Raw genomic sequence first — 23,700 nt, forward strand, 5'->3', positions numbered from 1 at the left:
ACTGTATCCACTTATAGATGGGTTCTGAAAAGGCCATCATAAAGATACACAGTAGGTTTATCTTGCCTGGAGTGGCTTTGAAGATGGGTGCTACCAGGCAGCAAGTTCTCTGACCTCATCCGAGGGAAAATCATGCAAGAAAAGAGTAACGAAGTAGAATAGAGGGGAAACATTCTTCCCTTCCTCCATTCAGGACTATAATAAGAATGGATTTTTGGAGGATGTCAACTTGACAAGGAAAAAGTTAATGCTTTATAAAATGATCTGCATTCAACACCAGAGACAGCTTTGTAACCAAGTACAAAAAAGTAAGTCTTTCTCCAAAGTATTTCTGAAATCCAGCTTCTCACAGAGTAATTCACTACTTTGGAGAGTTCCAGATTTGTGTTTCCAAAACTTCCTAATTTGAACAAAAAGACCTACTTTCTTCCCATTTCTCACCGAAATCTTGCACCATTAGTTTATTGATATCTAAAAAATGCCCTGAAGAAGCTACACACTATGTGCTAGACAGTACAAATACAAAGCTAACATTATTAATTTTATCTATTTTTAAATATAGCTTTGTTACTCTTACAGAGGTACTACATGTATTTTGTAGACTATGGTCAGCAAATTATAATTACAAGCAAACTTCAATTGTCAACACAACATACATAAAAACAGGTTTATGATGCAGTATGCTCTTTATGGAGCAGAATGTTTTGCAGTATTTTTTTTTAACATGTTAGCCTGAAATGTTAACAGGCAAACTACAGTATACTAGTAAATACTGCAGATAGCTGGAAGGTGTTTTACTTTATATATTTTGGAAAACACACATCATCAGCTCAGTTGAATATAAATTTAATACTGTCAAATATTTGTGAATTTCAAACAAATGAAGAAGATATATAACCTTTACAATGAATTAACAGGACCCCCAAAACATCCCATAAGGGATATAATTAAAATCAATGAAAATACAATAWGAATATGCAATAAAAATTTGAAAAATTCCAGATTTTTTTAAGAATCCTACTTCTAGAGAGGGACTAATTTCACATAATTTTAACAGCTTTCACTGTACACATCAACATTGGAATAGCCAGTCTCCTTACTGCTGTAAAGCGGGATTATAAAGGCTCTCTTACTGTCAATGAAGAAGGACAGTCTTTGGGAACAATTCATCTCAAAAGACATTCAAAATCAGCTGGACAAATTATACACTAGAAAAGGCTGTTTTTCTCCACAGACTGTAAACGGTGCCTCAATTGCTTGCGAAAGTATTGATGTTCTAAGTTAGGTAAAAAGAATCTTATCCTTAAGGTCTCGTGTCACAAGACARCAATGGAATCAAGAAGGGAAAAAAGGAAGGAATAAACTTTACCAGGTTTTCAACTTCAGCACTTTGTCTAACACCCCACTGGAATGTTCCCATGAGAGTGATTGCATAGGATAGAGCCAAACCAACCTGCCCTGCATTCAAAGCTGCAGAAAGAAGAAAAAAGAAAAACAAATAGATAAACTGGTAATTACACAAAATTCTAATTAATCTTACTTTCACACAAATACCTAGTGGAAGCATCACAGTCAGAATTTTTACTGGTTACACAGTATTTACCATCTGTGCAATCAGTAGCTCCAGGCAGAACAATTACTTGTTGCCCCTTTCCCCATTTTTTTGAATATTATCACAATTATTTGAGTATTTAACAGACATCCTCATTCTTCTTGATCTTTCACTTATCTAGAACCTGAGGTTCAGACTCAAGATCACACTTACATAGCTTGCTAGAGTCATCCTTATTTGGCTAAGCATTAATAACTTTTTCAGTTATTTTCTAAGGGAGCTAGAATAGCCTCCCAATCCATGCAAAAACAAGCATAAAGTGATTTCAAAATAAGCGATGAACATTTACATCAACTCTGTACAGCTGCAAATGAACACATAAAATAACAGGACAATATATTTTTGTATACTTTCAGTGGGTCAACTCATGTAAAATAAATTAATTCTGTCTGCCCTAGTATTAAGTATGATTGTCCTCTGACTTACTTGAACTTAATCCTAGCACAGTTCTCTTGACTTCAAGAGAGCTACTCCTTATCCAGAGGCAAAAAAAGATTCAGGACCATTGTTTTGACTTGTCTTTTTGCAGTCTAATAACTTCAAACCTAGCTCAAAATTTTCATTGTTAAGCAGCATACAGTATTTTAAAACACACATGCACACATACAAAACTTACTTACCCAAAGAAAAAAGAAAAGAAACAAAAATAGTGAATTAGCACTAATTTTCATGTCTGAGATAATTACTTCTTCCTTCATATTTTAGATGACTATCTTGTTTTAGTACATTTAACCCAATTGCACCCTGGATGATGCATACACTAAACACAGTTCATGAGTGACAGTGAATATAAACTGTTTTATCACAAGATAATTTTCTTTCTGGAACTGGCCTATCCTGGTGATCCACRGTATTAGAAGAATATCCTTCAGAATTTTAGTTTGTCTTTTGTCCTACTGTGCCATGCGTAAAAAGGGAAGAAGTGTTAAGTAGCTCTGYGGGTGTTTCAGTACAAAAAACAAAGCCCCGTAAGCTTGCAAAGCAAAGGCAAAGGTGAGGAAAAAGATTTATTTGCTGTTATTGGTCTGAAAGCCAGAATCTTGAAACTGAAGACTACAGATCTGCAASTTTGTTTGCACATTTGGGGAACAGAGCTGATGCATGCCTAAGRGCTGAAGATGTCTGAACTGCCTCCAGTATTTGCAGGAAAGGAAATAGAGCTCCAGTGCCTGAGACTGAGGAAGACATCCTGATCTAGAAAGAAACATTTAACTTAATTATACTTCTTAAACAATTAGAAACAGTAAACTATGAAAAAAATAGACATTACTATACATGGTAATTACTGAGTGAACTTTTCCCAACATCTGTACTTACTCTTGGCAAGAAGCAGGGAACCAAAGGCAACCACTATAACAAAAATGGCACAGATGGCATCCAGACGCACAGCAAACCACCTCGAGGTTGTCAGAAATAGAAACCAAGCCTCTAAAGTATTTTGCAAAGACATAAGAGCAGTGGGTTATGAGAAAAACGATTAATTATTAGGAGAAAAATGAAAAATTATTATTAAATTAACTCCTGTTGATAYTACAAGTTGTCACAAAAAAGAAAAGAAGAAAAAATATACTGTCATCTTCAAGGATATGTCTGCATGGACTGATGATAATCAGAATTTTGTTCTGTTTTCTTGGTAGAGTCTGACCTACTTTCACAGCAATAAAACCAAGGTTAGTATAACAAACAGAAATAGGAGGAAAAATAGAAACATTCAAGGCCTGAAGCACAGCCCAGTTACTTACAATGGAAGCCCCTCCTGTACTCCAGTGGACTCGGAATGGGAGTCTTGTACAAAACGTAGAAGTACGAACATATTTGTTGTAGTCAAACTATAGTCTGCAGGCTGTTTTTGATAAGACTGCATCACAACACACTTGTCTGAACTAAGACTTTAGATGGCTGCTGTGCTATGGTTAAGCTCCCATCATAGGCAGAGGAGATCTAGTCATTACATTCAGTGGAGCTGCACAGCTATTCAATTGACCGAAGGCATACATCTAGTTTTGGAGGACTTCACAAGTGAACATCTCCACTGGGCAGGCACTTACATTTACATAACCACAATTTGGGGCTGAATTCCATCCCAGATATTCTACAGTACAACATACAGAGGATAACACATAAAGATATTGTAATATAAAAAGCAAAGTGTTTGAGCTCAGGGCCAAAAACAGAAGTCAAAAAGCCATAACAAAATATTGCATATTTATTTATTTATTGCTTAGGTTGCAGTCAGATGAATTGTTCCAATAGCTACCGAGTCACAGTAAAGGTTACTATTCCAACTCTTTCAGCATTGCTTGCCACTGCYCCGTGCTAAAAATTAGTGCTGTTTGAACTGTTTAACTGTTTGTTAGACCAGTGCTGGGAAAGATTCAAATAAAAAAATCCTTATTATAACAAAGAGGAGGTAAGTTTGTTTTTAAGTCAGATCATTTGAATAGCCAGATTAAGCAGTGATTAAATCAATAGGTCAGCCAACAGAACTGCTTGTAATTTCTGGAGATGATAACAGGAAGCCAAGGAAGTTCCAGATTTGGTAATCTGTTAGTCTCATTCTACTTTAATTGAATGCCTGACCACATATTTAGCAGCTGGTTTCATTAAACAAAAGATATCTGATATGGTCTAACGGAAGGTCATACACCTAGACACAAGGAATTACATATACAGAAAGGAAGGCCATATAAAATCTCAAGTTTATCATAGGGAGTCAGGTACCTCTCTGAAGCCCAGGAGACAAGTGATGTTAGAAACCRAGCCTACATTCTACACTTAGATGGGAGGTCATTCTTGGTGTAATAGCCTAGGAGTAAGACCACAAAATGGAGGATTTGGGATGTAGATTTTCAGCTCCAAGGCTTTGCTCTATCGGTGCTGTTATCCAGGGGTGCACTAAAAACTGCTAGCTTGAGACAAGCCATTCTGCAACCTTCCAGTGTAATCAAGGCTGCTGTGAATGCAGAAATGCAGTCTTCAACGGGGACTCATCAGGACAGAACTTCTGAAGAGCTTGCTGAGAGACATGCTCCAGTGGCAGGAAGGAAGTTTAGGCTTAGGTGAATCCTCAATATGCCTTTCAGGTGTTCTGTTTTGTTTTTTTATCTAAAGACTATTCAATACCAAAGCGATCGGCAACCCTTGAAACAGAGCTCTCGAGGCAGTGTCATTTCCCAAGCTCAGCCTCATATCGAGAGGAGAAAAGTGCTCTAGCCAAAAGCACTGAACAAAAACACTGCTGGCTAGGAGAGCCTTCTCCGAGGTGGGAAAGAGTTCAAACCTCTTCAGCTGAGGGGGAACTTAAGAGAACTCAGGACCTTCTATGATTCTATGACTCAACTTTCTGAGCAAGCATGCAAGATATCCTCTCCTATCAGCTATGGTTTAAGTACGTTACRAATACAGGATCATTCAGATTGGAAGGAAACCCAGGAAGTCTGTAGTCCAACCTCCTCCTCAARGCAGGGTCACCTATGATGTTGRMCCAGGTTGCTCAGAGCTTTATCTAGGATCTTGAAAATCTCCAAAAATGGAGACTGCACATCTCTGGGCAATCTGTTCCACKGCTTGACTGTCCTCATAGTGAAAAAGATTTTCCTTATATCCAGCCTCTTGTTTCAACTTACACCTGTTTTCCTCTCTCCTCCGACCATACACCACTGTGAAGAACCTGGCTCCTCCTCCTTGATAACATCCTTGTGCTTGAAGGCAGCTATTAGATCTTCTCAAAGCCTTCTCTTCCCCAAGCCAAACAAATCAGTTTCTTCAGCCTCTCATCATAGGGAGGCTCCTATGTACCTYATAGTACCCCAACCCTCTTAGCAGCCCTCCACTGAGCTCACTCTAGTTTGTTAATGTCTTTCCTGTATTTGGTGGTCCAAAACAGGATGTAAATGTGGTCTAATGAATGTTGAGAAGGATAGTCCCTTCTCTCAATCTACTGTCAGTGCTCCTGTTAATATAGCCCAAGACACTGTTGGCCAACTGCTGGCTCATGTTCGCACAAAGAATCTAAAACCACACACACACTAAACCCGCTCCCCCCACACACTAAATAAGATGATATACTTTGATATTTTGGTAGGAAAGGCACCACGATGAGAAGTGTAGGTACTCAAAAATGGTGCAACTTTAGGCACTTAAATTTTATCTCAAAAGCATGCTGCTGAACTGTGCAGCAGGGGTGTTATGAACCATTTTATTAGAGTTAGATGCATGAAATACCYGGGAAAAACTGCATGCTTACGTACCTTGATTTGACCATAAAATACAAACAAGATTTATTTTACAGGTCACATTCCTCTTTGTACAGTGAATCTTGTATATGTAGTTTATCCACTAAGGATATCTTTTCAACAAAACTTAGAAAGAACTTTGTTTTCCTTCACCATCAGCTAATGTCAGACTGTTTTGACCAGATAGGTAATGGCTTAAAAATACTAAGAAAAGGGGAATTCAAAGCTTGATGTCCCTCCGTGGAAGATATGTTTTATCCACTTAAAAAACCACAGTGCTCATCACAGATACAAGTGCAAAATTATATGACCTGTGATAAGCAACACTTCAGAGAAGATCAGCTGCTCTATTCTGGCCTGAAACTTTAAAAGTGTATCAAATTTTAAAAAGCCAWAGAATATATTTGCATATCTTATGACAGAGGAAAATTCAAGAACTTATCTAACAAATATAAAATCACAAGTTTGCACTCCTGTTCATTGGTCTAGAACTTCTGCTGCATTTTGAAGAACACTGTAACAGGCAGCTGGTAACATTTTTGGTTAGTTAGAAATTTAATTGATAGAGGTAAGGAGTCATAGTACAAACCTAAGCTATATTAGTTTTGCTTGTAGAATACTAATATTTTATTCCTTCTAGTCATGCTAATATTGTATATTCATTTGAGGTCTGAAAGTTGCTCAAAGTAAAAAATAAGAGATTTATGAAACTTTTCCAGAAAAATGATTTATATGAAATATCTTTGCCTACTTCTAGCACACTACTTAATATTAAATGCTTCATAATATAGCTTAGCTTTTTTATCGCCTTTTTCTTTTTAAGACAAAATTCAGGAAAATGTCAACAAGATTCTTTAAATACTCTTATCAGGCATAAATTAAAATATTTATCTTAGACATTGTTAAAACATATGCATGGGTATCTGAAATTATACTATAGCCCAAAGTAAACTCAAAATCTAGACAGATAATAACTTTTTTGTTCTAATAAAGAAATTTTACCCTAAAGAGACAAACACACAGCTCCTACTGATTTTAATGTACATTATATACATGTTGCTGAAGGCGTAAGATATTTCCCTCCTACAGAGCAAAGTATTTGATTTTTCACATCAATTTACCACAAACCTGAGTGGAGGTCTTGGTGTGCATCAAATAATTTTTGAAATCTTTCCTCTGCTTTCAAAGCCCGAATAGTCCAAAGTCCCTGGAGGGATGATGACAAGTGGGAGAACACTGGACTTCGAGCTACAAAGGAAATGAGAGTAACTTAGCAATAGCTCAAGGGCAACATTTAATTCTTTTTGTACTATGCTAATCTTTAATCCTACTACTTTATATTTAACCATACACATTACTGTACTGCATCCTCTTAGAATAAATATGCGGTATCTTTAACCAAAGTCCTTTTACTCAATTAGAATCATTCAGACAGCCAGACAACTAATTTATACCAAAATGTCTTACATTTTTTAACAGTAGCTGTCACCCAAGAAATTTTTTGAGCTTTATTAATGACATGAGCTGCATGTCTGTTATTCATGATGCTTAGTATTTCACATCATACTCATGCTAAAGCCAAGCACAACAGTCAGATCAGAAACACYATTACTATGTGCATGTAAGGTCCCAAAGACAAGCTCTTAACTAACTTGACTTACGCATAGTTAAATGGACATAATCAAAATTTATCATTATGCAAAAGCAGGAATTAAGTATGTATTTAACTAGTTGAGACTCAACACAATAAGGAATTTATTTGCAAAGCCAAAGAAAAACTAATCAATGAATTGTCTATAAAATGTTAGCATTTAACATAATCATAAGCTGGGTTCAAGCTAACATCAAGTACCACCAAATTACATACTTGTGGATTCCAGACGCTTAATATCTCTTGAGGTGTCTAAGAAATATCGTCGAAGAAAAATGAAAAGAATAAATAGAGGAATTAAGGGGATTAGTATCCAAGGAATCACTGCCACAGCCACAGCTACCACACCAAAAATCTGTAGGAGAGTCTGCAACACAATAGAAACAAAAAAAAAAATTATTTCCCAGAAGAATTTAACTTAGAACAAGTACAAAACTACTTAACGCTATTGAAAGATTTAAATATTTAGTCATAACTACCAAATTTAAGAGTGGATGCATTGTATAACATTTGAACTACACCTATTCTTATGCAGTTTGAAGAATTTACAGCAATACCTAATCTAATAGTGCAGTCTATGTTTTTCTTCTCCATTATTTGTTAATAATATTTGTTAATAACCTTACAAAATTGGTTGACTTAACATGAACATCCTTCTCTGTGGGTTATTTCTGTGACTGCTGTAACAAAATAATAGAATGCTGATTAATGAGATAGATAAGTAATCTTTAATAGTCCCAAGCCATGTGATGAATCAGTAAGGTGTTTTTTCACTCCAGGTTAAAAGTTAAACTGATGTTCAACAGAGACTTGTAGCTTTCTAAGAACCACTCTGTCCCATATAAAAAGAAAACCTGACACTAGAGAAATTAAGCTTTTTCTTCGCAAAGGATAGTAATTGTGAAATGTTATAATTAAGAAAAAAAACATCAAACATTGCAAGACAAAATGCTACAAGAGGCTAGTTTTACCAGGTTCTTTGTAAATCTGAATTTACTCTTAGAAAACAGGATATGATAGTGAAGAAAATCTTATTTAGGACAGTAGATCCTGGCCCAACTTTCTAAACTAAACCTCACATTTCTTGTGGATCACTTTACATCCTTCCCATCAAACTTCCATTTTGAATATATTCTCAGCATACAAAAATATCTGCACACAAACTCCTAGACCTTTTCAGAACACCAACTTGTTTTTTTTTTTCCTCGCAAATTGAAATCATGGTCCTGCCACTTGCTCATAAACCAAACAAGTAAGAAAAAAGAAAAAAAAACTACACATAAAAGAACTCATACACAAAGAAACCCACCCTGTATAACAACTAGCAGAAATTTTAGCTCAACACTAAATTCCTGTATTAACAAATTTTATTATAAATAACACCTTTTAAAAAATGCCTCCATTTTTTATATTAGATAGGAGCCACTTTCTTCATCATAATGCATAAATAGATTCCAACTGAATTTTGTGGTTGCTTAATCTTTGTATGCCAAAAGACGCATAAGTGACCATCAGGGCCTCAGAACATGTATGCTAAGGCTATAAAGCTTCCATCCTGTCACCTCTAGATCTAATTGGAAAAGATAAGCGGCATGTCAGCTAAGAATGGAAMCTGAGTGAGCTACCTGGATTTTCAAATACTTTCAATGGTACTGTYTATGAAACAGAATGCATTTCCTGTTATGCTTCTAGTAGCCCACCCACATGCTCTAAAGCCAAAACTGAGCATAACCTTTCATATCTTTTTTTTCCTGAGTTTTCCCTGACTTCACCCTAATTTCACCTGACCAAACAGCAAACCCGCACACCTTACACGTTACAACTGCGTATGTCAGCACAACTCACATTTCAACTTCAGGCAAGATCCTAACTCTGGATGGAAGATTTACCAGCACAACAGCCTTTGCACCTCACAGACCCAGAAAGCACACCGGAGGGTCTCCTAATGACGGGTTATCGGTTGAGGAAAATAGCTACAGGGTGGTTATAGCACAGGAGCTCCGAAGGAAGCTATTTGACTACTCCATTGCTCATCTGTGCGTAAACTTATTGATGGGATCACATCGTTTGACTTTCTAGATGCACACAGTAGATTACAAGCATTTTGCCTAGATTTCACCACAGGGAGGTAAGGTGGCAGCGATGGTGCCTGGTATTTCACTTGGATCAATTATGCATGCGGTTATGCCAGCACAAAGCAAAAGGAAACACCTTGATTCTTCATCAGCACTACTGTCAGCCCTTCTCCATGCATTCTTTAAAAATCTTATAGATGTATTTTATCTCTATCACAAAGAAGGGATGAGAAGAGGAGAAATAAAAATTCCCTAGCACCTTAAAATTTTCTCCAGTATAGACGACTGTTTCTCCCAGCTCCACTTACTCTCTGCCCAGCCTGCCAGCCACCTGCACACTAGCTAAGCTCTCAAGGCTCCCTCACCTCCATCCTCAACAGTAAATAGATGGAAGCCAGCTCCTTACTTCTGACAGCTCACTCCCAAATCTGTTTTATACGCCTCCTCCCTTCCATTTCTCCCTCAGTCACCTTTAATGGACTGCAAGCTGAATTGTCTCATTCCTAGACATTCAAAAAAGCAGTCTCTGAAACACTTCTACCTCCTCATATCATCAACCACAAACCTCAAGTGAAGCATTGAGGAAAGCTGCTTCAAGGAAAAGAATTATGAGGATTTTTTTTTCTTAAAAAAAGAAAAATCCAAATTGAAGCATTAGTGAGGGTATCTATGTTGCAAACTGCCAGTGGGGGTGAGAGTGGGAGTAGAACTATGAGGATCTAGCTCATGTAAACAATGCCTTGCTACAATGAAAATACAGGGAAGGAAAAGATGGTTAGGATGACTAAAGTAAAAATCTGACACSGCCTTTGGGAGGAATTTTAGATGAGCCTGCACCACCTTATCATTACAAAAATTTATGATAGGGTGGATCAGTCATGTGTGTTGTTTTTTGGAAAAYTAAACTTGCATACAAATTAACTCTTAATGAAGTAGTCTGAAAGCCAGACACAACTATCTGCAGACTGTAATCATGCAGTTATTGTGTGAGGTAAGTCAAAGGTTCTAATTCCTGAGTTTCACAACAGACAACTAGCTTCTACAGTTTAAGACTGCCTGAACYTCTAGTAGATTCACTGCATGCAAGCAGGATGACCAGAGACAATCAGCAAGCTGACGATAATGAGCAGTCTGATTATCCTCTTCTCTGGAGTCAAGTAGCAAGCTACAAATTCAGTTTGCACAGCGAGAAATGCTTGGGACTGGATACCTAGACCTTGCCTAGCAGATCCAGACTACAGTAGATAATTGTATTAAAAAGCTATACGCAATAAAAAGTTTCCCTATATGTAAGAAATATAGGCAATAAAACAGTATTTTTATTACATTTCTCATTTTCAGCATTTAAAGGTCTTTTGTGATAAATATGCAGAAGACATAGCAGCCAAATTTTAAAAATTAGGAACTGATTAATTCCATTTTATATAGCTACCAGTAATGGAAACAAGGCCAGTTTACACGAAAGTCAACAGATGCACAAGGTATCAACATTGAAGGGAAGAGACCCAGATACAAAGTGAAATCAAACAAATTTGCTTCCAAACAGAGCCACAGTATCARCTCACATCCATATCCAAGTTTGCTTCAGTTTCCCTGAAGAAAGATGAATGACTCACTCAGCCTGGTCCTCAGACCACATACTCTATCCCTAGAGGACAGAAATTTATGTTTTCTTTGTTTTGGGGTCACCTTTTTGCTTGCAAGAGTTCCAAAAAGTTTCCCTTCAGTCAGTCAGTCAACTGACTGTGGCTTATCTTCCCCCAGGAAAAATCACTCCTGTCTTAATGACTCACTGGTCCCCTCTAGACCAAGCATAGCTTTCTATAAGCTGGGGAAGYGAATGCTCTGAAGAGTACATCCACTTGTGAAACATGTTCCTTCCCTTCATCTTCTGATGATCTGCATCTTTGTAATTCTTACGGATGTTGTGAACGATATCCTGGAATTTTTATCTCAAATAAGTCTTGGAAGACTTAGGAAGACTAAGGAAGAAAAAGGTATTTCTGTACCATAACCACACAACAGAAGAAAATTTAACATGAAGAAATGATAATAAAACAATCATAAAAATCTGGAAATATCACAATTATTAAATCACCAGCTGTAAGCCTTTCTCTTTGTTGCATAAGCTATATATCATTTATACATCGTTACATATCTTATAACAAATCATATACCATGTTAAATCATTCAACAAAGCCAAAAGAACTAAAATGCAGAAGCAGAATTTAAGATACTTCATAATATCTACTCTTCCATCCTATAGATCATAGCCATTCCATATCAGTTATATCCTGAACTCAGTATTTCATGTTTGACTAAAGTACTTCTTTGAAAAAGGCATCTGGTCTTGACGCAACAATGCTAAGAATCCCTCAAGTCCTTTGGCTCTTTGTTCTAGTAGGTATGTATCCTCACTTCTTAGCTTTTTTTCTAGTCCGAGTATTTCTGGTTTATGCATCCAGTCACTTACTGTGGATTTAAAACCACTTCAGCCCTTCAGTTCTTTGGGTCTTCATGAAAGAATCTATCAATCACCTCTCCATCTTCTTTCTAATGAGCTAGATAGATTCATTTTAAGGTTTTCCATTTTCTTCATCATTCAAAAAGAAATTTTGCTGATTTTTAACAAATGTTATAATTTTTTTCAGCATCTTTTAAAAAACATATGCACAAGGAGTGCAATTCAGTGGCCTGTCTTCGTAAGTCCTGCTATGATTTACGATGCCAAGTTATCTACATGGGAGTTGATGACTATGATGTAGGATCAGTACTGTAGGAACCACACCATTCCRGACTCACAGCTGGAGTCCAGGCAGGATCTCTAATGGAACCTATCGAGTTCCAAGCATGAGAGGCTCAAAGCTAAATGCAGGAATCTACAAAAGGCAACAGGCAAAACTGAAACACAGAAAAGTCTGTCTAAACAGAACAGAGAATTCTGTCTAAGAAATTTTTTACTGCAAGGGTAACAGAGCACAGGAACAGGTTGCGCAGAGAAGCTGTGGAGTCTCCATCCTTAGGGATATTCAAAAGCCATCTGGACTGGGTCTGAGGCAGCCTGCCCTAGGTGATCCTGCTTGAGCAAGAGGGTTGGACAAGATGATCTCCAGAGGTCCCTTCCAACCTCAACCATTCTGTGCTTCTGTGATACATATGCTCTACATGGCTAAGCTCCTGTCCTACTCTGCTGAGTTCAGAGAGTTATTTAGCTAAACCTTAATTAGCTATTTAGCTAACCCTTAAATGGCTATTGACTATTTATCTGGTCTAATGGGTATTGACTAGATGCCCTCTGATTACAGTGAAGTATACATCTGAAGCCCCAGGAGTAGATACCTGAATTTTGATGACTGACTCTGCAGTCATAGAATCATAGAATGGTAAGGTTGGAAGGGACCTCTGGAGATTATCTAGTCCAACCCTCAGCGTAGCCCGTGTGGGGATTAAACCAGTGACCTTGGCATTAGAAGCACCACACTCTACCCAGCTGAGCTAAACCTGCCCCCCTCAAATCCTACCCAAGAATTGCAGTGTTCCACTCTGGCATTTATCAATATTCAGGCAGAAGTAAAACACACCTTCCTCCTCCTGTACCCCCTATGTACATTCAAAGATTGTATCAGTTCATGGTCTGTCAGACAGACATGTTAATTTAATAGAGCAATTGTGCTTTTCCTGCATATCCTGGATTTCAAGTTTGTAACCATAACTGCATTAACTTGGGGCACTTTTTGTCATGCTCTACTGTCTGAACTAAAGCCAGGCCAAGAAACTACAAAACCCCAGGCTGTTCATACATGCTTGGCATCATGCTTCTTCCTCCTCCCCTTCCCCTAACCAAAATTGTTACCTTGTTGGCTCTGCCAAATAATTGCACATATAATCAATTCCTAATCCAGTTCTGAAAACATTTTCCTTTTCCTTGAACTTTTTTTTTCCTTATTGAACATGTATTTTCAAATCAGATTTTTTAGACAGATTCTGTCACACAGCTCTGTTAAAGAAAAGCTATACATGCRGTTGGTTATACTGGCACAGCAGAGCACAACTCTCCCTGGTGAGGAAACATTGTTATGAACAGATCAGAGTGGTAAAGACTTCACTCAGATCAGCTGCATCCAGCACAGCATATCTGACCACACTATAGGTTTTTGCATTTTCTCTTCTCTATTACTAAAAACCAGAAAACATACAGATAGAAATTCATTACCTTTGTACGACAAACTTAATATCTACACAGCCCAATTTTGTTTTAGTCAGTCAAAGTAACTGGAATTGAGGTCTGCAGTCTTGTGTTTAAAACTATCTTTGTTTTACTATAAAATGCACGTGTTTTGCTTCTCAAAACAGGTTAAAAAACCAGCAGGACTATGGTTGTCACCTGACTAAATCCATACATCACTGCAAATGAGCTGAACACATAGAATCATGGAATCAGTAAGGTTGGAAGGGACYTCTGGAGATCRTCTAGTCCAACCTCCCTGCTCAGCAGGGTCACCTAGAGCATGTTAGACAGGRTTGCGTTCATGTGGGCCTTGAAGATCTCCAGAGAAGGAGACTCCACAACCTCTCTGGGCAACCTGTTCCAGTGCTCTGTCACTCTCATRGTGAAGAAATTCCCCCTCACATGACTATCCTCACATGAAATTCCCCCTCACATGACTATCAGATTAACCCTGAAAATATATATGAAACTCACAATCACATTTTTAATGCTTATACCTTCTTCTTAATCTTGTCTCTATGAGATAGTCTCTCTGGATCATTGSTTTTCCTAGTAAACCAGCATATTCTTAGCTTTCTGTGCCACCAACGTGCTCTTTCATCTAATTTAGCATACATTTTACCATAAGTAAGAGGCCTTAAGATTTGTTTGAGATCATTATGAATTGTGTCCAGCTGTTCTTTAACAAGTGATTTTATTAGAAAAAAAAGGTTTCTCTTTAATACACTCGCACTGCCACCATTCTTTCATAATATCTGAACAGCATCCTRTTACTCCTATCATCACAAGTCTCCTACCCTACAACAAGGGCTAGAAGAGGTTTTCCAAGCACCCTGCGCCAACTAGGCATAACTATCTTATGCAGCTCTCAGCCTCAACAGCAGCTCAAACAGGGAAAGAAATCACAGTACTTATGTTGTCTGAGATTTCCAGATACTGATGGTTTATAAACAGATGCGTAATCAAGCCCTGGCCTTTGTGATCATCAGACATTCAAGATGCTCATCCTTCCACAATTTTTGCATTAAATTCCTACATCATACAAAAGTTATTTTCTTTTTAAGAATTAATTACTTCCATTCGTGTGAGGAGTTAGCTGTCAGGGCCCTTTCACCATGGCAATAAGTCAGTTCCAGCTAATATAGATCTTCATGAAAACACAAGCTTTTGTCACAGCCAACACTGCAGCCTCTATTTAACTCATATCTACATACAGTTTTAACCAATCTGATAGCCTTCTATGATGGAATGACTGGCTGGGTAGATGAGGGGAGAGCAGTGGACGCTGCATATCTGCCTACAGCAAGGCTTTTGACACTGTCTCCCATAACATCCTCCTAGAGAAGCTCAGGATGTGTGAGTTAGACGAGTGGACAGTGAGGTGACTTGAGAACTGGCTGAARGGCAGAGCTCAGAGGGTCGTCATCAGTGGCATGGAGTCCAGTTGGAGGCCTGTGGGTAGTGGCGTCCCMCAGGGCTCAGTACTGGGTCCCATCCTGTTCAACTTYKTCATCAATGACCTGGATGAGGGGACRGAGTGCCTCCTCAGCAAGTTTGCTGATGATMCCAAGCTGRGAGGAGGGCTGATACACCAGAGGGCTGTGCTGCCATTCAGAGAGACCTGCACAGGCTGCAGAGCTGGACAGAGAGGAACCTCATGAGGTTCAACAAGGGCAAGTGCAGAGTCCTGCCCCTAGGGAGAAATAACCCTTGGCACCAGTACAAGCTGGGGGCTGACCTTCTGGAGAATAGCTCTGCAGAAACAGACCTGGGAGTCCTAGTGGACAAGTTAACCATGAGACAGCAATGTGCTGTTGTGGCCAAGAAGGCCAGTGGTATCCTGGGGAGCATTGCCAGCAGGTGGAGGGAGGTGATCTTCCCCCTCTCCTCAGCCCTGGGGAGGCCTCATCTCAAGTACTGCRTCCAGTTCTGGGCTYCCCAGKAYAARAGAGACATGGAGCTACTGGAGAGAGTCCAACGTAGGGCTACAAAGATGATCMGAGGGCTGGAGCACCTGCCCTAKGAGGAACGGCTGCGAGARCTGGGCCTGTTTAGCCTGGGGAAGAGAAGACTGAGGGGGGATCTTATCAATGTGTACAAGTACCTGAAGGGAGGGTGTCAAGGGGACRGGGACAAACTCTTTTCAGTTGTCCCGTGTGACAGGACAGGAGGCAATGGGCAGAAACTGAAGCACAGGAAGTTCTGCCTGAACATGAGGGGGAATTTCTTCCCTGTGAGAGTGACGGAGCACTGGCACAGGTTGCCCAGAGAGGTTGTGGAGTCTCCTTCTCTGGAGATCTTCAAGGCCCACATGAACGCAACCCTGTCTAACGTGCTCTAGGTGACCCTGCTGAGCAGGGAGGTTGGACTAGACGATCTCCAGAGGTCCCTTCCAACCTTACTGATTCCATGATTCTATGATACAGTTCCTGTTCATATCCACTACAGAGAAGCCATTGTCTCCAGTAATGACCCATTATTAAAAGGAACAGAGCCAATACTCATTCTTGAAAGAGACTGTGGACAACATAGCTTTCTATTTACAAGCAGGAAAAACAGAGTAGCACCTCTAACTTGATTTTCTCAAATTCTTTGCTACTACTTGGACCTTGTGCCCAGTAAACACTTCCACACAAAAGCATTCTCAGTCATCTAGTGGCAAGGCACAACTTTACAGTGATGATATATACATACATATATATAKAGAGAAAATGGGTTTTCTCTTTTTGAAGTTATATTTGCGCTGATCTCAGTGTAAAAATGATTTAATCACTCCCTTCTGCTGTTATTTCCTTTATGCAAAATTTTTAGGTTTTGTTACCCAACTCTGTTGGGTTTTCCTCCCTTTTAAAAAAAAGTCTGCATTTAGTCCCCAGTGATGCTCCTACATTGCTATTTTGCAAAAGGAAAAAATGTACATACACGAAAACTATTCACTTAAACTATTGTCCCATTTGTACCATGACAAATATAATATATCTTCCTGTGAAGTACCTTGGAAGCCGAGCACATTTTGCATGGTAGTTTGAGGAACTAACATTTTTCAGGGAGAGAACATGCACACACGTTTCCTCAACAGCTCATGCCAGAACCTGTCTGGGACAGCACAGAAAAAAATGCCTAGCAACAGCCTACTCTCCCAGAGTTTCTCCTCTTCTCAGAAGGTGGAAAGCATCCCCTTCCTGCATAGTAATTTAGGGGTTTTGTGACCATATGCAAACAAGGGCTCTGAGACACTCACCTGCAAATTTAGTCACTGTTTTGGTTTGCTCCAAGATTCCCAGGGTAATGTACTTACAACTGATATTTTTTAGAGAAAACTAAAAGACAGCTGGACGATTTTTGCTCTCCTACTATCCCTTAGAAATCATTTCCAAAATTCCTCTTCAGCTGTACTAGTCCCATATCAATCCACTGAGCATGGACTCTGACGAAATCAAAGGTCTGCCTCATTTTTCATCCAATAACGGGTACTTATTCTTTAGTACTACAAAAGGCATATTTCCCATTTCGATCTTTGCTCATATGGTTAGTACTTTGTTTCTTCAGCATAGACTGGYGCATCAATATTTGTCCTCAGCCATATCTTTCTTACAAACTCTTCTAAAAGTAACTTTTCTTTCAGTGATAATAATGGCATTTTCTTCTACAGAAAGGGCAAGATACAGAGAACAAAAAAATCAACAGATGTTCCACTACTTTCAGGCTACTAGGCTGCAGGAGGCAAATGTTACAAGCACATACAAAAGGATGTGAAAAACGAGTACTGAAGTACTGGGAAGGGATAGACATTCCAGCATTCCTAGTACAAGGTTGTGGATGTTGTGCGAGTAAAAGAGGAACAACCCACAGAAAGCAGTCACGATCACATGCTCTTCCCAAACATCTCCTATTGCCACTGCTGGTGAAAGAATACTGGGCAAGATGAACCACTGCTGTTACCCAGCATGTCATTAATTTAGCATTCTTATGTTCCAGCCCATCAATTATTTGCTAAAATACCATCCACTGTTCCTGCAAGAAATTCCTCTGAGCTAATGATGATGTTACCATACCATTTTTGTCCATGCTATGTACATTCTTCCAGGTCTTCCAAATGCCAGGCAAAATTTGGCTTACCACAGATGCTACTGCTCTGTATGTTGCAGTTTTGCAAACTCTGGCTTTCAGCTGTATGGACTTTTCTGCCTCAGGCATCTGACTCATGGCCACAGCGTAAGCACAATCCCCTTTCCCCTCACCTCAGCTTCAACTGCATGAAGCTTTTCTGCTCAGCCAAGTCTAATTGTTTGGCCAAAAGTCAATTTTGGGTCTTTAAGCAACCTTAAAAGCTTTGTGCTACATTTGAGCCATAAACTGTTCTGTTAAAAAGCATATCAGTTCTCCAGTAACATAGCTCTTCAGCCTTACATAATTACAAGCTTTTAAACTTTTTTACTGTTTGTTCTTGCTATTTAAAAATACGCTGTTCATATGTTTATTTTTAGGTGTAAAGAAGTACTTCTCAAATTTCTGCAAGTTCCACAGTGGCCCCTCTGCCTTAGTTAAATCAAAACTATGAAAAATATTAAACACTACAAAATCAGTTATCATCATAAATAAAACTAGCTTCTGTTCTTTTCTGGTAGCCTTCTTTCATAGAAGATAAGCAGAAACAAAAAAGAAAAAACAAAAAAAGAAAACAAAAAAAAACAAAAAGCCCCCCACAAAGCTTGTTAGTTTGCCTTTGATTTTTTTTTCTTAGTTTCTACAGAAACTGCAACTCTGATGGGGCTATAAAATACTACTCTGTTATTTAAAACAAATTCCTGACTTGCATAACTCTTCAGAACTACACGCTCTTCAGTAATCATTCTGCTCCAAGGAGCTAAGCAGTGGCCTGACACATTCAGCAACTGCTTTCTAAGTAATCTGCATGGCCTCTGAACACCACTGCCACGTCTTTCATCCAATTCAGCCATCTCTTGAAGATCCAGATCCCAGGAGCATTTGGGCAAGCAAAAAGAAACCTTCTTGGCAGACAAAAAACATTATTTACTGTGGTAAATGAGCGTTATGACTTCTTACAAATATAAGACCATATGGACCACTTTTCAGAAGTGTACTGATGACAAACCATGAACACACACATACCACAACAAACAATATACACTCAGCCTGACCGCCAAATTCAAATTTCAGTCTGGTGAGATAACTTTTTACCCCTCAGTAGCAGGCTACTATGATTAATTGCAGGAGGGACAATTGAGTCAGGTATCAAAGCCAGCACATTCTTATTTTCAGCCTAGCAATCTTTAGGCAGGAAGATCTGTAATAATTCTTTTAGCATGACATGATTGATATTCATAATAAGAGAGCTCTGATTGTTTAAACTAATAATTAGACTACTTCAAAACTCATTACAAAAACAAATATATGAAAGATTTAGGGATGTGACTGTGGAAGAAAATGCAATTACTTAGTATACTCCTTTTCTACAGTGTAGGAATAGTCACTGTCTAGACCTTGAAAGAGCATTTCCTAACGCATAAACTTTTACAACTTCAAGAGTGTAATCCAAATTAATTAATATGTTTAAATGACAAAGAATTATCATATAATGTAAATGTAAGACAGACAGGTATAAGCTTCCTTGAGACATCTGACATGTAGTTTCCAGTTGAGTGCTCATCTTTTATTTTAATAGACTACCCACAGTGCAGCACATATCTTTTAAACAACAAATCTGTCTGGAGTTTTCAGTTCAGCTGCAAAGTTTACCAGTCAACCACAGTATCAATTTCAGATCTTCTGAAAAGAAAAAAGTTTTCATGTTCTGCATGAGATGCACATATAACCCTAGCAGCACATTTTTATGAGAGAGTCTTTTTTGCTAGAGATAATTTCCTGTCCCACGTTTGTTTGGGGCGTTATGCATACATAATGATTTAACGCACACACCCCACTAATATAGCTTAGTAATTCAAATTACCTCCAAGTTTCTTCCTCCCTCCCTCTTGAATCCAAAGTGAAATCTCCAGTCCTTTTGCCAAAGACTAAAATCCTTCTTTGTTTGTAAGCACACATCCTATCTATAGTATATCAATAGTTTAAGGCAATCTAGAAGATTTGTACTTATCACTATTTGGAACAGGATTGTACACTCTATGACTGACAGCAGAATTAAAAGACTTTTAGCTACTGTGGGGTGTTAGAAATGTTAATGATCTTCAAAGGTCTTAAAATATCATAATGAGAAAGCTGTAAAACATAAATTCACTTACAGCATTTCCTTGCTTTCATAGTAAAAAAAACCCAAACAAACAACAAAAAAAAACAACAACAAAAACTTCCAATGGATATAAAGAACCTCAAATGAACAGAATCTCTCTTTGGGATTTTTACAAATTCTACCCTAAGAGGGCAGGAACCTCCAGATTATACAGAACTGGGACATCAATAGACTTCCATACAACTGTATTGACTTTCAGTAGATAAAAATATAGTTGAGAATAATCTGAAAAAGAAAACGGAAAAGCCAATTTGGAGAAGAGAATTGCTTTAAACCTGATCCAAATTTTGTACTTACTGGTTTCAGTCAGATGCATCAAAATACAGCGACGAAAATTAGATTTTTGTCTTCCTGGTACTAAACCACAATCTGCTGAAAATTTTAGGGAAAGGAAGAGGAAGACTGCATCTCACAAGACTTACATGCTCCAGATGAAAAAAAAAAAAATACAGAAGATAGATTTCTACTATCAATAAGTGAAATCTAGCTTTGCTTTCCTGAGGAATACTATATTCAAGACATCAGTCTTCCACATTATATTGAGAAAATGGAACAAGAACAAGACCTACATTTATTGTGTAAATGGAGAAGTATATAAGCTAAAAGAAAAAGAACTAAGAAAAACATGAAAAGGAGAGAAGGGGTAAAGGAAATACAAGAAAGTAAGATGAGATAAAGGTAATAAAATCGTATTTCTCAGAATTATTTTATACTTTTTCCCATGTTAAATACAGGGTTACTTCTACGAGTTTTTTTAATAGGGTCAAAACTAAGTAAATACAAACTCTCAAACATTTTAAAATTATATTTTATTTCCAYACACAGTTAGTTGTGTTACTGCAGTGACACCTGTTGCCTTAACACTAATATGTAGAGAATGACATACATACTGATTTTTATAAAGATTATATACATGACTGTAAACAGAAAAAAAAAAGCGAGTGAGGGAAAGTATTGCGTTGGGTTACATATGACTGATACAGTGAGAACAGATCTTCAGCTTTCCCCCAAAATTTGAAAATATTCCTATAAATAGGAACCAGCCTATTAGCAGTGATTAGAGACTTCACCTGTTTTATCATATGCGTATATATGTACACACACACATATAAACAAACAACCTCAGTAAATGTGCAATTCACATGCAAGACAGCCACTCTTAAATTAAAAGCAGTATGATGACAGCTGCAGAGCAAAGACCAGCAATAGCTTTGGCATAGATTATCTCCACTGCCGGTCACCACCAAGACGACTAATTGGTGGCTGAGATCTAACAATCAGGATTCAAAAAGAGAGGAGTGAAAGGTTCATGAAGAACTGCACTATTTAGAGGAGTGTCTGGGCTAAACTCACAGCTCCAGCATTTTGGTCTTAAAGACAAGTGCATCCCAAGCCTCTTTCTCCCTCACATCCCTTACTCCTCTAGGAGGAGGTGTTTTGACAATGGGGGGGGGGGGCTTTTTTGCCTTTTTTTTTTTTAACTATTTTTGACAGAGTATATTATCTCTTTGTAATTCAAAGAAAAAAGCAAAACTGAAAGCACATACAAATATCAAATGACTAGAGTATAAGAAAGTAAAGATTATTTTTTTAACATAATGATCATTTCAACTTTTTCCACTATTATAGCTCAAAAGTGGCCTATGGAAAAAATATACATCCCTACTACTTTCCTTTAAGTGTTGATCATTCTTTTGTTACGTATTAGCAGTGCTTTGTACTATGATATTTGGAAATGTACTGTTGGAATATTAACTAAATGTTCAGGGAAACTTTAATGAAGAAGAAGTTCAGGGAAACTTTAATGGTCAGGTGCCACGAGGCAACTTTTTTCTTTTTCTATCTAAACCTCAGCAGAGCTGCAGAATCTTGGACTATAATTGTCACGCAAAATGATCAGAAAGCATCAGAAAGGAATCCAAAAGTTCTCTAAGATACAGGCTTGTTCTGTACACCAGGCTGAAGAGAACACACTGACAATTAACACAGATCCCTCTATTGGTTATTTTTATTGCAATGTATTTAATGGTCRTATTTTAAACACACATATACAAACAGACACAGAAATTCTTTAATGAACAGAATTCTTTCTAATTCTTTCTAATGAACACTATTCTTTAATGAACACAAACATCTCTTAAAACTATCTCACACAGGCATACACACAAAACGTGAACACCTCCCTGCCCCAAACCCCTCACCGAAATCACAAAATAACAAAGTCATTGTTAAACTAAAAGATACTGGAATTCTTTCTACACACTTTCCCTGACATCTTCACACAATAAAATGCAGGGGTCAGTGGTACTGAAACAAGTAACGGCAGTTCCACTCTTTTGCACATATGAAAGCAAGTGACCCAAGCTATTATTCCAGTCTGAGGCACTTTTTGTTCCTAATATCCAGATGCAGCAGCTATTTTTTTTTTTAAAAAAAAGAAATGACTGTGGACACCTCCTTCACATTTTCCTTTTCTTCAGTATTTTCACTTCATAAAGCTGCAGTCAATGTGTTTTGTGTGTGGTGAGAAGGGAATGGCACATTCAGTGGTGGTCTCAGCCACAGCCTACATTGGTGGCTCAAGTAGTCTCAGGATTAGGTCTTTGTGTGTGATGAAAGGATATGAAAAGTCACTTATTTAAACTCAGTCAAGCTGTTGATTTTGGGGAGGAAAAAGGTTTTGCAATTCAGTTTTCCTCAATAAATCACTGCCCTTTTCCAAGGGCAGCTGCAGATAGTTCACATGTTCACAGTGTTCTCCAGAAACAAAACAAATCATGATTATTTTTTTTTCCAGTCCAATACAGGAGAAGAAATCAAAATGAAAGGCCATCACACGAAGTTATTTAAATTCACTAGAAACTAAAGAAGAAATTTGACTCTATTAAAAGGTAATGAGATCACTAAAGAATTAAGAGGGCCAGAAACTGAAGCCAAAAACAATTTAAGATTTATCAACACAATTAACAGAAAATAAAAAACCCTGAAATGTACTTCATCCTCCATATACTCAGTCAGTTTTATAGGTATAATATTCAACTAACAGTTAAGAGTCTGGGGGTGCTCATCCTGAATCACCTGTGAGCCCAGTTCAATGATGTTCAGCCTCTGCAGATGTATCTGCAGAGTTTTTGATGGGCCCTCAAAAATGTAGCATCCAAAATACCGGAATACTTCGGAGTATCTCAGTTAATGAACATAAAATACTACTGAATATGGTGGATTTTTAATTCCCATACTATTATAATTACTGAACTTCTCTCAAAATCAGCATAGGTGTTTTATTAACTAATTCCATTGAGCTAGAGATGGGTACACATTTTAACCACAACATTTTAAACAATAAGCCAACCACCGATCAGCGAAGTCGACATCAACAGAGCACTGTGTTCCCACAGAGCTTCAAGCAGGAGTAGGAACAACAGTTGGCTACACCACTGAGTAAATTTAGCTGGTATTTTCAGAGAAGCCTAAGAAAACTGAGTAACAAATCCCGGTCACCTTAAAAGGCACTTATTAAGTCCCTTTGGACTTTGTAAGATGATCAAGTTCGTACCAACTGAAGGGAGCATTTCTATGATTGTTTATATGTGGGCAACTCTTAGGGGCTGCTATCAGGCCTGCCCTC

The 23,700-nt window shown here is 38.0% G+C and overlaps 1 protein-coding gene across 1 annotated transcript in view; it reads right to left on the reverse strand.

Moving 5' to 3' along the window:
* Window positions 1–23,700, reverse strand: part of ABCC4 (ATP binding cassette subfamily C member 4 (PEL blood group)) — a 153,707-nt gene that overhangs the window by 40,383 nt on the left and 89,624 nt on the right. Inside the window, exons 21-24 of the mRNA XM_085305956.1 lie at window positions 7,715–7,865; window positions 6,976–7,095; window positions 2,930–3,040; window positions 1,370–1,470 (exon numbers count right to left, since the gene is read on the reverse strand). Coding sequence (XP_085162082.1) covers window positions 1,370–1,470; window positions 2,930–3,040; window positions 6,976–7,095; window positions 7,715–7,865 — 483 coding nt within the window. The remainder of the gene's footprint in view (window positions 1–1,369; window positions 1,471–2,929; window positions 3,041–6,975; window positions 7,096–7,714; window positions 7,866–23,700) is intronic.

This window comes from Rhea americana, unplaced genomic scaffold (genome assembly GCF_003343005.1).
Source record: "Rhea americana isolate MKP2758 unplaced genomic scaffold, rheAme1 scaffold_23, whole genome shotgun sequence".
Classification (NCBI taxonomy): Eukaryota; Metazoa; Chordata; class Aves; order Rheiformes; family Rheidae; genus Rhea; species Rhea americana.